This window comes from Lipotes vexillifer, unplaced genomic scaffold (assembly GCF_000442215.2).
Source record: "Lipotes vexillifer unplaced genomic scaffold, Lipotes_vexillifer_v1.1 scaffold811, whole genome shotgun sequence".
Classification (NCBI taxonomy): domain Eukaryota; kingdom Metazoa; phylum Chordata; class Mammalia; order Artiodactyla; family Lipotidae; genus Lipotes; species Lipotes vexillifer.
In genome coordinates, this window is record NW_006775554.1 from 1690994 (window position 1) to 1706904 (window position 15911).

The 15911-nt window shown below is 44.1% G+C and overlaps 1 protein-coding gene across 2 annotated transcripts in view; it reads left to right on the forward strand.

The window, feature by feature from the left end:
• The window catches only part of PRKCB (protein kinase C beta), a 319031-nt gene that overhangs the window by 216237 nt on the left and 86883 nt on the right, over window positions 1-15911 (forward strand). For both annotated transcript variants that reach the window (XM_007449990.1, XM_007449989.1), the window contains exons 8-10: window positions 1-67; window positions 5993-6089; window positions 12960-13106. In XM_007449990.1, the coding sequence (XP_007450052.1) occupies window positions 1-67; window positions 5993-6089; window positions 12960-13106 (311 nt within the window). The remainder of the gene's footprint in view (window positions 68-5992; window positions 6090-12959; window positions 13107-15911) is intronic.

Below are 15911 nucleotides of genomic sequence, written 5' to 3' on the forward strand. Positions count from 1 at the left end.
GGAATGACTTCATGGGATCTTTGTCATTTGGGATTTCTGAACTGCAGAAAGCTGGTGTTGATGGCTGGTAAGGGAAATTTCACTTTGAAAGCAACAGTACAGCTTGGTCCATCAAAATGTGGGAGCAAGTATGTTTCCCTTTTTCTCCTAAATGTGAAAGACTAAAGCAGAATCACAAAGTGAAAGCTGGTAGATTGGCCCTGCCTCATAGATAGTTTTATTTAGTTCTCATGCAAAAGAAAAGAAAAAAGAATTAGTTGCCAATATTTTCAAAATCAGGACATTTCCCATAAAAATCTGGACCTAGAGGGCAAAAATGAGGACAGTTGAATAGTTAATACCCCCTTTAGACAGGATGTGGATTTTCTATTTGCCACAGTCCTCACCAGTCCCTATTGTTTTACATCTGCCCCACTTTACACAATTATATATGGCTTGACAGGCCCCCTGGGCACTAAAAGGGCTCTCACACTTTACGCAGAAGATATGTGTAATCCACTGTCAGATTTTGACTCCTTAAGAAGATGCTTCTTCATTGGGACTGCTTACCAAGCCTGGTCACAAAAGTGCTGGAAGGTTGCTGTCATAGCTGCAAAATCTCCTTTGTTCTGACATTTTTGCTTTATTCCCTTCTAATGGCAAAAAATCCTTCCCCAATATTCCCATCAGAGAGGCTGGATAAGTCCTCTTTGGCAACTGTTTCTTTCCCAGTTATCTGAGTAAAGGAGTCAGAAGAGATGGCCCACCTTGGCACTAGAACTTTGGGAACAGTAGTAATTAGGGGTGCTCCTATCTCTTTAAGAGAAATTGTCTCATTTCTGAATGGTCCCTGCTCAGGGCTTTTTCAGTTACAAGTGAAAGACAATCAAAATCAAACTGGTTTAGCAAGAAAGAGAATGGATCACTGGGCCCTCACATCCTTTCCATCGTCCTCCTTACAACTTCCTTGTCTCCCCTCCACATTTATTGTAGGCTTTTATTCAAATATATATTGAGTGTCCACTCCGTTCTAGTCACTAGAGATACAAAATAGTAGAAAATAGTGTTTGATGCTGATGAATGCTGTAGAGAAAAGTAAGCAAGAAACAGGGGTAGGGACTGCCAGGGGACGGTGACATTCTGGTTTAATAGTGTGCTCAGGAAGGGACTCTCTGAAGAGGTGACATACAGCCAAGACCTGATGGGGGTGAGGGAATGGACCATGTGGAGATTTAGGGAGAAACTGTCCCACACAGAGAGAATTAACCTGTCCACTTTGGTTGCAGAATTGTAGGGACCTCTTGCCTAGTCGATCCTTTTCCAAGCTTCCATGTTCAGTCTTTCCAAGTCCTCTGGCTTTGTGTAAAATGTGACATGTTGTTGGATTTTTAAAAAAAAAGAAAAGAAAAAAGAAAACATTCTGAAAGTGTTTTCCTCTTTTCCATACGGAAGTGTTTTAACACGTTTGGTCTTAATTTCTCCATTTTTATCATGGTGTTTCTGTTTCTAAAGGTTTTATTTTTTTCCTTTGCTCTTTCATTCTTTTCTTTTTTTTCTGCAGCTGAACAGATAATCCTAAATCATTGTTACCTTAAAGTCATATTTCTTTAAGCTTTCTTTTGTTATTGCTAATAGTCATGTTTTGGTCTTATCACACACAAAAAATAACTAAAGCTTTGGAATCAGACTCCGTGGGTTAGAATTTCTGTCCTACCACTTCCTAGCTGTGTACCCCTGGGCAAGTTACTTTGCCTTTCTGTGCCTTCTTTCCTCATTTGGAGATAATAGTGGTAATTAAGTCATAGGATTGTTGTGACATTAAATTAGTTAATATAAGTGAAGTGCCCAGTGTCTGGTAAATAGTAAGCACTCAGTGTTAGTCATTATTATTAATTGAATAATTATTAGAAAAATATAAATAAGCAAACAAAATATTATCGGGATCCCATTGCCCAGAGATAATCACTATTGACCATTTTTAGAGTTTTTTTCTGTGTGTGTGTATATGAAACAAAAATGAAAACTTACTGTCCATACTATTTGGCAGTGTGCATTTTTCACCTAACAATGCATTATGAACCCTTTTCCCTATCGTTCAGTAATCTTAGGCAACGTCATTTTTAGTAGCTTCATATAGTTCATTCTTATAGATCAGCCTCAATTTACATAATCATATTCTTATTATAAGATATGCAATGCTTACCTATATAAATAATTCTACAGTAAACATACTTATAGTGAAACCTTTGGGCATGGCTTTAATTCTTTCCTAATAAATTCCTAAGCCTGGAATCAATGGCTTTGAGACCATATGCATTATTCAAGTATTTGCCATAAAGTTCTGTAATTTTTTTCAATTTACATCCTCACCAATGCTGTGTGAGACTTTTCATTTCACCCACACTTGTCAACATCTGGTATTATAAATTTCAAAGATGATGCAAAGGCTATACATATTTTGTTACTAATTATACATATTTACATAATGTACATACATAATATGATACACGTTTTTATATATACTTTTCTTATTTTATAATACAAATATTATACATACATTTGTTACTAATTATGTTGAATGTTTTCATTTGTATATTGCCTTTTTTTTGTATTTATAAGTGACTATTTCCGGTGTTTTGCCTATCATTTTCTTATTAATTTAGAAGAACTTTTTTTTTTTTTGCGGTACACGGGCCTCTCACTGTTGTGGCCTCTCCCATTGCGGAGCACAGGCTCCGGACGTGCAGGCTCAGCGGCCACGTCTCACGGGCCCAGCCGCTCCGCGGCATGTGGGATCTTCCTGGACCGGGGCATGAACCCATGTCCCCTGCATCGGCAGGCGGACTTTCAACCACTGCGCCACCAGGGAAGCCCTAGAAGAACTTTTTATGTAAGAAGGATAATACTATATCTTTGCTGAAATGTATGTTGCAATATTCCCCTCTTTGATGTTGTAGGTTAATTCTGGTAATATGCATTTTTTCTTAGTGGTATATAAAGCATTCCATTCAACTCTAATTAATATAATAAATATCAAGCCAACTGCCAGAAGTTCTCCAGTTTATCCACTGATTCACTAGTTGTTTTCTGAATTATCCATCCTAGTGTTTACTGTCTCCTGTGGATTTTAAAATTTACTAATTATATTTTTCTTCTGAAAGTAATCTTTCCTAAGCTCAGATTGTTGCCACTTCATAGATGCATCAACCTCTTGGATCTCACTGAAAATATGAGTTAGATATTTTCTGGAATTTTCTCTCTTTTGGCACCAGTTCTATTTCATGGGAATCCGATTCCTCATTGTTTCTCTTTATTTTAATGAGTTTTCCACATGCCCTCCTTATAGAAGGGTGAACACAGAAATGTTGAGTGTCCCTGTTCTAATCTTTCACATCCAGATGAAGGGAGAAAGGAGCCTTTTGTATTTTTTGGAGTTCTTCTTTGTTGGCTCGAGGGTCCTGGTCCTGTAGATATTTGGGAGAGGGCTACGGCTGGAGTCAGCTGCATGGCAGGCAGCACTACTGCCCCGTGGAGGGGCATCTTCCCCCTGTTGGTTTTGTGCATCTCAAAGTCGGAAGGGGTTCCTGCTCTTCTTTTCTAATGGGCACAATTGTCCGTATTTGGAGGCCGTAGTGACAGCGTACCACAGCAATTGTGAGGTGGTGGTGCCGTGCTCTAACCGATGCCCCAGGTGCTGACGTGTCCTGTACTTGCTGAATATGGATCGGAATTTTTGACCCTCTTCCAGTCCCTGCTGGTCTGTTCCAGGGTTGTTAGTGGGGTCCTGTTGAGGTTCCCACTGGCTGATCACAGCTGGTCAATCCTTTTTGATGTGTATTTTCCAAAGTATGGGGCCCCAAATGGCTCAGGTAGTACATGGTTGGGGCATCAGCCATATTGAATTGTACCCTGACAAAGCTATTCTTTTTTTTTTTAAATTTATTTAATTAATTAATTTATTTGTTGGCCGCGCCATGCAGCATGCGGGATCTTAGTTCCCCAAGGGATCAAACCCGTGTCTCCTGCATTGGGAACATGGCGTCTTAACCACCGGACCTCCAGGGAAGTCCCAAAACTATTCTTTTGTTGGTGTTGCTTCAGTTCTTGAGTTTACAGCAGAGAAAGTCTCAGAGGGCGCTGGTGTATCCTTAATACTCTTTAACCCTTGCCGCTTGCTGATCTCCCATTTTAATAAAAGGGGCAGGTATTAGTCTCAGAGCCTTTGGTAAGCAACGCCATCTACTTGGCTTTGAGTAACTTTGATTTGCGTATGCTTCATTTTTTATAGATACATACTTTCTGCTTGTAACAAGTGTTGTTGGCTTTCTTTACAAAGAAGAGATATAAAGTGTCTTTTTAAAGTGAAGTTATTATTTGAAAAGATGATTTAATGAAAAGCATTGTCAAAAATAACAGCCAGATTTAGCAAAATCCACAAAGCTGGAGGAATTTTGCCAAACACTGCTCCATGCTCTCTTACTAATACTTTAATTTGCAGAACTTCCTGAAAGTCCCTGCTCTGTGTATAGCACCCTTCTTGATTTCCAGCAAAGATACAGATGTTCTCTTACTTTTGTATTTATTTTGGTAATTTCTTTGGCAGTTTGGAAGATGAGTACTGAATATTAAATGTGGAGGTGTCCAGGCTCAAATTGTCATCTCTGCTTTGAGTCACCTATCTCTCTGTTTTTAGAAGCTGCCTAGGAAGATTTGTGAATGGAGAAAAAAATTGTGATGAAAATTGTAAATTCTGGTTAGAAAGTCTCTGGGGGTGAGGAGTTTTGGGTTCTTCCCCCCCTGCTGACTCCAGTGCCTTTGGAGTGTCCCTTTACTTTCCTCACACTCATCTCAGTCTGACTAGATGGAAACATCTTTGTGGTCTAGAAACAAACTGAAACCATCTTGTTTATTATAGTAATATTAATATCAGTAACAATGATGATGATACCTTTTATTGAACACTTGCTAAATGCCAAGCACCAGGCTTATCATTTTACATGCATCATCATGTCTCAGCTTCACAGTCATCCTATGAAAAAGACTTTTATTCCTATTTATTGATGAGAAAAATCGAGGCTCAGAGGGCCTACCTAGCTTATTCAGTTATCCAAAGAGGCAAGGGAAGAGGTGAGATTTGGACCCAGGCATAGTTTGACTCCAGGGCTTGTGTACTTTCTCAGGAGTTTGACTACCGAGCACTTTGGGAAGTTTTCTGCATAGAAAAACGGCGTCCGTGAGACAAGTCCAGAGTCATCCAAGTGCTGGGATGGCCGGGTGGCAGCATGTTACAGTGAAAGGGGATAGAAATGCTGGGACAGCCTGATAGGAATATGTTGACAGTGGGAGATCCTCAACATTCTTTCAGAATCAGAAAGCACATAATGGACCAAAAAAGTAGGTAGAAACATTGAATGATATAATCAAGAAAATTGTGTGTGTCTGTGTGTTTTTAGAGAGACCCAGAACTTTGCATCTGTGTGTTTTTAGAGAGACCTAGAACTTATAGAAGATATAAGAGGGAAATGTAACAGGGAAGGAGTCATTGAGGAAACAATAGGGAAGTTAACCAAGTAGAGAGGGGAAAAGAGCATTCCATTCAGAAAGGCGAACAGGTGCAAAGGCCCTGTGGTGGGGAGTTATATAGCAACTCTGTGACACTGAAAGAAGGCCCGTGTGGGTAGAGAAGAGAGAGCAAAGGGTGAGTTCACATAATGGACCAAAAAAGTAGGTAGAAACATTGAATGATATAATCAAGAAAATTGTGTGTGTCAGTGTGTTTTTAGAGAGACCTAGAACTTTGCATCCAGTAAACCCATTTTTTTCTGATGTGTTTCTGATGGTTATAAAAATATATAGTGTCCCTGGCTACACACACACACACATACCCCAAAACAAAAAACCCTCAACGCATGTTTTTAAAGCAGAGCTTTCTATAGACTTCCCTCCCTTATCCTAATCAACAAAATGATATTAAGTAGAGTCATGGAATTTGTCTTTCCTTTGCTCCCTTTAGGTTTAAGTTACTGAGCCAGGAGGAAGGCGAGTACTTCAATGTACCTGTGCCACCGGAAGGCAGTGAGGGCAATGAGGAACTGCGGCAGAAATTTGAGGTGAGATGTCTTTCTTTCGGCATCAGTGGGAACCGGTTGAGTCTGCCTCTGTATTGTTTTTCTTGTTTATGGTGTGGTTTCTACCAAGCCTTTTCCTGACCCTGTGCCTTTGCGATGTTGTTCTGCTTTCCAGAAAACTCCTGTTTATCCTTCAAGACCCCAGTTAAGTGTCCCCTGCCTTGTAAAGTCATTCTGCCTGCCTGTCCTCATTCAGATTTAGACTTTTCCTTGAGAGTGTTCATTCACTACCCAGGTCTTTTTGATGGTGGCTTGGACAGGGATGTTAGTAATGGTGAATGAAAGCAGTGGACAGGGTAGAGATATTTTGGAAGCTCAGTCAAGTAGGCTTGCTGAGGGATAGAATCTGGATCTGGCTCTGTCGGCAGGATGGTGCTATATTAACAAATGGAATTGATAGTGCTGGTGACTCCGTGAAATACCCATGGATGCATTTTTCAAAGATTAAGAGCCCTTGGCTCTGACCTTGGGCCATAGCACTGGTCTGCTTCTACCCCAGATAAGCCCCTTCCCTTCTGTGGAGCCAAATAAACTCCATATATGAGACTAGGAGGTATGTAGGACACATCCCAGTTTTACAAAGAAAACGTTTTGGGGAAAATGGGTTTGAGTCCCTTCATTATATGTGTATTGAGTGATTTTAAAGTAGTTTCATAAGGGAAAACACGTTATTTTGTTCACAGAAACTTACTATACTGAGTCTGATGGGAAATCATCAATTCTAGATAAGCAATGATGGCCTACTAACTCTGAAAAATGTATAAAATAGCTAAAATGAAATAGGTTACTGTCATTGTTATTCATCAAGTAATCACACAAGCAAATAGAAGCAAAATATGACCAGGTGAAGTTCTGTGAAAGAGAGGTCCATGGTGCTTTGAGAAGATATAAGAGGGAAATATAACAGGGAAGGAGTCATTGAGGAAACAATAGGGAAGTTAACCAAGTAGAGAGGGGAAAAGAGCATTCCATTCAGAAAGGCGAACAGGTGCAAAGGCCCTGTGGTGGGGAGTTATATAGCAACTCTGTGACACTGAAAGAAGGCCCGTGTGGGTAGAGAAGAGAGAGCAAAGGGTGAGTTCACGGTGTGGCTGGGAGGTGGGTGGGGTCAGAGTAGAAGGACTGTGCTGACTTTAGCAAGGGTTTTGGCATTTATTCCAAGAACCATCTTAGTGTCCCCTCAACTTGATAGGACTCATACTTGTGTACTGACCCTTGTCTTGAGCCTGTGCCCTCCGTAAAACCCGGTGACGGTTCTGACCCAGTGGGACTTCCCTTCATGGAAACAAGTGGAATAAACATGTTAGCCTTGGACTTAGCAGTCATTCTCCAGTGTACTTGATCACTGAGGTTCATCCTTATAGAGCAGCTCGCTCAAGCCCAAATGAGTTGATGAAAGGACTTTCCCTCCCAGGAGGGTCGAGAACGGGACAGAGATAATGTTTTAGGACAGGAGGGCAGGCCTTCCAGAGAACCCCTTTCTTCTCCTTCCCTCAACTTTCTGATGCAGTGGTGTCCGTTCGCTGCCGAGTTAAAAATGTCCTCTTGTGGGTGAAAAAAACAAGACCAGTGTTTTCTTGTATAAAATGAAGTCTTAGTTTTGCAGAATGATTTCTTCTGTCTTAGGGCAGCCAGGGTGACATTTCAGAACACCCAGGAAAACATTTCCTACATGAACAGAGCATTTGTCTGGGCCAGTTATTGGCTTGAAGGAAAGGACTGTTTTATCTGCGTGCAACAAAATGTGTCCTTTATTTCCCGCAAGAGCCTGCAAATGCTTGTTTATGCCTGAGTGGTAATTGCTCCACACCATAGTTTGTTGATTAAAAAAATGTTTCCAAGAGATCGAAAATTGTTCTCAGACACATAGAGGAATTTCAGTTGACCTTGGACGTGAGAAATGTAATCCCTGTGCAATAACCAATTAGCACCCAGAATGACTCAGAAATTACTTTCAAGCCTCGTATCTGGAGAAATTCTGAGTGACAGTAAAATCGAGCTGCAGAAATTGGGGTAATAGAATTTCACGGTAGGGTGAGCTTGGTGAAGTTACCACACGTGGTACGCTTCAGAACATTGGAGGAGGCTCTGTTTGGGGACTTTGGTCTGGCTGTGGCCTTGCCGATGGGCCAGGGAAGGGAAGACTCCATTTGGCATGGTTCAGAATGGGTCCTCTGACAGGCTTAGAATTTTTTAATTTAATAAAGTGCTTACTATGTGCCATTTATTGTTTTAAGTGCTTTAGAAATATTAAGTCATTTAATTCAGTCCTTAACAACCACCATGACTGGTCGGTACCTTTATCATCCCCCTTTATCTTTTACAGATGAGGAAACTGAGGCCCAGAGAGGTTAAGCAACTTTCTAATATCCCTCAGCTGGTCATTGTCTAACTTTGAGTTTCCCCAGAAACAGTCTATAAGGATTCAAGTGCAGGTGGTTTCTTTGGGAGGCGAGCCCAAGAAACATCTAGAGCAGTGGGAAAGTGAGGCAGGGAAAGGAAGGAAGCTGGAAAAGTATGTCTGATCAGCAAGTTACCACTGTGGGCAGCTGGGGTTTAATCCTGCCGGGGATTAACCGGGCCGCAGGGTTTCCAGTCAAGGGGCAGGCAGCTGAAGTGTTATCCACGAGCTCCCCTCTCATCACTGGCTGAAGGCTGCTTCCAAGGGTATTAACCTGCCAGCACTTTCAACTTGGCCTGCTTGTGGGCTGTGCTTTCTCCTGCAACCAGGAAAAGAGCCTGCAGGCAGAGTCACAGGTGTAAGCGGCAAGCAGCCCCAGGTATAGAGGAGAGGGCCCAGGGGTCTTGGCTGGGTACCTGGAGCCACATGCGTGCAGCGTAGCCTATTCTGTTCAGGTGGTTCGAGAGCCAGCCTGCCTGGATTGGAATCCCAGCTCTGTCCCTTCCTTGCTGGGTGCTGAAGGCCGGTGACTTTATTTCTCTGAGCTTTTGATTCCCCACCTGTATGTATCATGGCACTTCTGACCTCCCATGGTTATGTGAAGAGTGAGTGAGATAGCATTTAAACCAATGTCTGGCATGTCATATCATTCAGATGTCAGGTGGTTGTCATCCTTAGCAGCCCTCTCCCTGCTTCACCACCCCCCGGAATAAATAAAGCTCAGGACCTGCTCCTTCGGTCTTTGGAAGGGTTGCTTGGGGGTTGGGGAGCATCTACGTGGACCGCTAGCCTACAGAGGTGTCTCCCGCCACTGCTGGGTATGGGAGTGCCGTTGGAGCTCCTTGTAGGGGTGGAGGTTAGTTTAAGCCAAGAAAGGCATTCCTCATCTGAGATGGGGCCCTGGAGCCAGGCAGCCGGGACGCCTTCACCCTCCCGTAGCGCAGTCTGGAAACAGGCAGGGCTCTTTGCTCAGAAGCATGTCTCTTTGCTTTATCTTTGAGCACCAAGTCCTAGGGCTCTAAATTACAGACATGAAAAGGCAACCATTAGTGTATTCCTGTTTCTGAAGCCGTATCCAACACAGCAAGATAGAGGATCATTTAAATTTGGGCCTCAATTTTAAAATGTTTGTTCTTTGATGGAGGACCTGCTAGGCACGAGGCCGCTGGGAGACCTGGGACGTTCGGAGGAACACAGGACAGGGTTCTTGTCCCAAATGATTTTAGAACTGGGAAGGTAACAAGAAGGGGGAAAAGCTTAGCGTGAGACAGCAGGGTGTGGTGGTGATGACAGTCAACTGGAGATCCCATGTCCCGTCTAAACTCCCCATCCTTATGGATGGGGCCCAGTTTTGCCAGATCTGCTTCTTTAGAAGAAGCCGGGATTGGGGTTTCTGTAGGACATCTCCTGATTTTTAACAGATCTCAACTAATTTAAATATTAGTGCAGACCAGACCGATAAGGCTATTAGACTTCTGATCTAGCATCTAGAGGCTGAGATAACATTCTGTCTTAGTTCAGACTCTTATAACAAAAATACCATAGACTGGGTGGCTTAAACAACATTTATTTCTCACAGTTCTGGAGGCTGGAAAGTCTAGGATCAAGGTGCCGGCAGAATCGTTGTCTGGTGAAGGGCTGCTTCCTGCTTCATGGCCCTCTTTTTGTTTTGTTTTGTTTTGGCCACGCCCAGAGCATGTGGGATCTTAGTTCCCTGACCAGGGATAGACGCCCCCTGCAGTGGAAGCTCAGAGTCCTAACCACTGGACCTCCAGGGAAGTCCCCAAGGCCCTCTTCTTACTATGTCCTCATGTGGCAGAAGGGGCAAGGGGACTCTTCTGCACTAATCCCACCCATGAGGACTCCACCCTCGTGACCTAGTCTCTTCCACAGGCCCCACCTCCTAATACCATCACGTTTGAGGGTTAGGATGTCAACATATGAACTTTCAGGAGACACAAACATTCTCGGTCTATAGCATGTAACTGTAAGAAGAGTCAAACAAGCAAATTGAGATGGAGCGTGGAATTCAGAGGAGAGAAGGTTGCTTGAAGGACTGAGGAATCAAGCTGATGGATACTTGCTGCTCCTTGAAGAACAGGGAAAAAATTTTCCTCTAAGCAGTCAGATGGAGAAATGGGGAAGTGTGTGCACCTCACTCATGCTCCACTGGCAGGGGGTGCTGGGACCTGCAGGTGGATGGAAGCAAACCTCAGGGCTGGAATGGAGAATGGGGACCAGGGACAGTCAGGATGTGGATCTTCACAGGCTGGAGATTGGAGTGTGTGAAATCGGGTGGGTCCTGAGTTGGGACTCAGAGAAGGTGGGAGACATCATAATAAAGCAGGGATGGTGGGAGGGAGGGAGGGATATGTTTAGATTGGGATAGCCTGGGAAAATCTCTGGGGGCTGGAGGGTGAGAACTTGGGATTATGGGAGGACACGGCCCTGAAAAAGCAATGCCACTTCTGTCTGCGGCTCTTTTCTTGTTTGCAATTTCCCTAATGATCTGGTTTTAACTACCCCCTCTAGGCGTTAACCCCCAAATCTGTCTCCAGTTTTTGATGGGGTTTTTTTATGATTTTTTTGGGGGGGCTGCATCAGGTCTTTGATGTTGCGTGCAGGCTTTCTCTAGTTGCGGCGAGCGGGGGCTACTCTTTGTTGCGGTGCACGGACTTCTCATTGTGGTTGCTTCTCTTCTTGCAGAGCATAGGCTCTAGGCGTGCGGGCTTCAGTAGTTGCAGCACGCGGGTTCAGTAGTTGCGGTGCACGGGCTCTAGGGTGTGTGGACTTCAGTAGTTTGGCTTGCAGGCTCTAGAGCGCAGGCTCAGTAGTTGTGGTGCACGGGCTTAGGTGCTCCGTGGCATGTGGGATCTTCCCGGACCAGGGCTCAAACCCGTGTCTCCTGCATTGGCAGGTGGATTCTTAACCACTGTGCCACTAGGGAAGTCCCTGTCTCCAGTTCTTATGTCATTTCTTAACCCGAAAACCACATAATACAACTGTTTACTGGGTATTTATTTACACTTGATCGTCCCAGAGACAGCCTTGTTAGCAGCCAAAAAGTGGAGACAACACAAATGCCCATAACAGAAGAATGAATAAATGTAAACAGTGAATGCTACTCAGCAGTACAAAGAACAAATCACTGATTCAAGCAACAGCACGAGTGAATTTCAAGGCCATTAGGATGAGTGAAAGAAGCTGGATGCTAAAAACTACATACCCTATAGAGGAAAACTTGACACTCTCAACAATACTTCCGACGCCAAGTGTGTGGGTTTTCCACACCAAGAAGTTCTCCAGTTCTCTGTGGGCACCAACTAGGTGTTCTACAATTTAATTCAATTTCGGCGCTAGCTACCTGGAGTTAGCGCAGACCCCATAGTTTAAGGGCTCAGTCCTACAAGACATCCCCCACTTTAGACTCCAATCACAAATATTCTGCCCTCCTATTCTCCCCTGCTTTCACAGCGTTTGCTGCCATTCTGAGTCATCATTCTGCTGCTCACAGCAGCAGGCCTCTACCCCGTTGCACTGAGGACAAACATGGGCCTCATCCATCCATTTATCCAACAGAATATTTAACTAGGAAGTGTGCTAGTTGTCAGAGAAATTGCAGAGAATGAGACATATTCCCTGCCCCTGGCAGGTTTCCAGTCTGTGGGGGAAAACAAGTGAACAGTTATCATGCAGTGTAAATGGGAAGTGAGGTGGATGAAGGGAGCAGATAGGCACAGCCCATCCAGACAGAGAGAATCAAGGAAGGCTTCCCCGAGGAAGTGAAAATGTGGAGCGGGAGGTAACTAGGTTGGCGAAGGGGAGAGAATAGTCATCCACACAGGAGCAACAGTAGGTGCAAAGGCCCTGAAGTGGGAGGGAACTGGGACTCAAAGATGCGAAAGGAGGATGGAGCTGTGTTTCAGGGAAGAAGGAGCCAAGAAAATGTTGCAGAGGTTGGAGAAGCAGGTAGAGCCTGATCGTACTGGGCCATCTGGGCCAGTGAAAGCACCGAAGTCTTTATCCTAAAAATCATGGGTCACTACCAAAGCATTTTAAGCAGGTGGTGACTTGGTTGAGTATGAAGAAGTGGAAGATGACTGTGGCTACATGTAAAGCCCAGTGTGGAGGGAACCAAGGTGGGTTGTCCAGGTGAGAGATGATGACCGGTGGTACTGGTGGAGATGGAAAGAAGAAGGAATTCTAGAGACAGCTGGGAGGAAGCAGTGACTGTTCCTGGTGGTGGATGAGACACGAGGGATGAAAGAGAAATGAGGTGCCAAGGCTGGCCTCCACATTTTGGGTCTGCACTGTGGAAGCTGGGCCATGCTTTTCACCAAGCTGGGGGCATGAGCTGCAGGAACCACAGCTTGCGGCCTATACATGAGTTGGAGCATGTACACGGGCATCCTCAAACTCTGATGATGTTTTCTGTGTGCTTCTCCCTCCAGAGGGCCAAGATCAATCAGGGGACCAAGGCTCCTGAAGAAAAGACGACTAACACCATATCCAAATTTGACAACAACGGGAACAGGGACCGGATGAAACTGACCGATTTTAACTTCCTGATGGTGCTTGGAAAAGGCAGCTTTGGCAAGGTACAGTATGGCTGGGTGGTGGCACCTGCTCCAGAAGGAACAGCTAACAGGGCAGGCACATTTGCTGTTCATATGGGGCTTACATTCCAGTGAGGGAGAGAGTGAAAAGTAAATAGAGCTACACTACAGTTGGTAACGAATACTGTGAAGGAAATGAATGGAGTGCTGTGTCACAGACAGATCAAGAAGGGACCCACTCAGATTGAGGAAGTGACGTAGAAACTGAGACCTGAAGGATGAGAATGAACCAGCCATACATTCAAAGAGCTAGGAAGGAATGTTCGCAGCGGAGAGAATGGCAAGTGCAAAGGCCCTGAGGTAGGCAAGGGCTGGGCACATTCTAGGCACCATCAGAAGGTGCTGGGGCCGAAATATCATCAGCAGGGGGTGGTTGCAGGATGTGAGGTTGCAGAGGTGGGAGGGGCCTGATCATGCAAAGCCTTAGAAGCTGTGATGAGAAGTTTGGATTCTACTCACAGCGCAGGGGGGAGCCACTGAAAGTCTTAAGCAGAGAAGTGACATGATCAGATTTGGTTTTGGAAAAGATTACTCTTGCAGCTGAGAATGGAGACGGTTCTTTTCGAACAGCAGCACAGTTGAAGGATGACCCTGGGACTCGTAGAGTGATTCGGGATGCTATTATAGGTACTAGGAGATGCAGTTTTACTGAAGTTGAGATTGTGTTATAAGTATTCCTGACTTGTTTAGTGTTGTGAGTCTTTTAATCCCTGTGTGTGCCACCAGTATGTCTCATATCAATCTCAGACCATGAACTCAAGTGTGCAAAAATATCAAATTTCTTCCCATCTCTGTAGCTTAAGTCAAAAATCTGGGAGTTATCCTTGCCTCCTCTTTGTCCTCCCCTTACCCCAGCTGTGCATAATCCATTAGTTAGTCTGGATTGGTCCTCCTCCAAAGCATATCATGAATTTACCGAGTTCTCTCCATCTTCACTAATGCAGCCCTAATCTATGCCATACAATACCGTCTGGACCACTGCAGACATTCCTAACTGGTTTCCCTGCTTCCACTCTTGTGACCTATAATTAATACACTTCTATGCAGCAGCCATAGTTATTTTTAAAAACTTACATTAGGTCAACTCACTCCCATGCTTAAAACCCTCCAATGACTTCACAAGTAGAATAAATTCTACACTGTGTCCTTGGCTTACATCACTCTTTAAATTCTGATCAATTTAAATTGTTCTCTGTTCGATACTTTCTTGTCCTTTCCTTCTCCCCATCACCCATTGTGCTTGGGCCGCATGAGGTTCTTTGAGACATACAAAGCTCCCTCCTCTCTTCGAGCTTTTGTGATGCTGTTCCCTTTATTCTTTGCAGAGCTGGCTCTCTCTTGTAATTCCCATCTCTACTTAGATATCACCTCTTCTGAGAAGTCTTCCCTAAGTACCACTCAAAGAGCCACTCATTCATTCTCCATCGTATTGAACTCTCTCCTAGCACCCATCACCAGATGATGCTTCTCTTGCTTGTTTGTTGGTTTGTCTCCTTGTTCTAAGATCTGAGCTCCACCAGAGCCAGGAGCTCTGTCATATTCACCAGTGTACTTCCAGTGCCTGTGGATTGAATTCATTCAGGGTCTAGACTGAATGCGTGAATTTTCTCTATGGGCCACAAGGTCCATCCATCTGCTGTGATGGACTAAGGAATCTGAGGTGGTGGCCCAAAGTTTGAAGAGCCTTGGCAGGGAGTGAGAATAGAGAGTAGGAACATGGAATAAGATTGCTGAGCAGCCTGGAGGTCCAAAAGGCTAGAGAATAAGCAGTAGTGATGGTGGAGGTCCATGCCACTGTGCCCTTTTTGCCAGCAGCTCTGAGCAGCCTGGGGGTGGAGATGGAGCAGTAGATGGTAGATCTGAGCTAAGGATGGTGATAAGCAGGATCGGTGCCCTAGAAGATCCCAGTGATAAGGGAGTCAAGGCTTCTGGGATGAGGGGTGCCCACTGCAGATCCAACAGAGCCTGTTCTAGCAGGTACTCAGCAAAAGTGTACTGAATAAATGAATAAAAAATGACATCCAGACTGGAAGGAAGTCAAAGCAGAAAGAGGGTTATAATCGTGGTGAGGAAGAAGGAGTCTAGAGGCCTAGGGATGAGAAACAAGTGGGTGAGGCCAAGAGATTTAAAATGCTAGGAAGGCTAAAGGCATTTAGATTTCAAAGATGGGGGGGTTTCCGTGATGACAAGGAAGAATGAAGCATAAATGAAGAGGAGGTTCTAGTAAGCTGAGGCTGTCGGGGAGTTTTAAAAAATTAAATTATATTTTTAATAAGCAGCGTTTACACGTGGTTCATAATTAAAATTATATTAAAAGGATACACACTGAGAAGTCTTGTTCCCACTCAGGTTCACATCCTTCTGTGCCCCCTCGCTGCTACTGCCCTCCGTATACAAACTGTGTTGTTAATTTGCATCTTTCCGGTTTCTCTCTGCTAATTTAACGAATAGAAATATGCGTATTTATTCTTGTCCTTGTTGCCTCAAAAGTTAGCAGACCACACACATATTTCTTTACCTTTTTGATCACTCAGCAGTACAGATTGGAGAGTTTTTGATTGAGGAATGGAAGTTCTGGAGGGTCTTACAGAAAGGATTGGGGTTGGGGGGTGGGTAGAGAAGTGAGAGAGTGGGTCTTGGGGAACAGTGAGGGAATGAGAGAGAATAGATCATATGTTTCCATGGAAACTGTTATACTAATTGAGAGTTCTGTTCCAGACTGGGGATGTGGTATCAAGTAAATCACAGAGGAAAACAACAGTATATGTCATGAAAGCAAACTAGAAT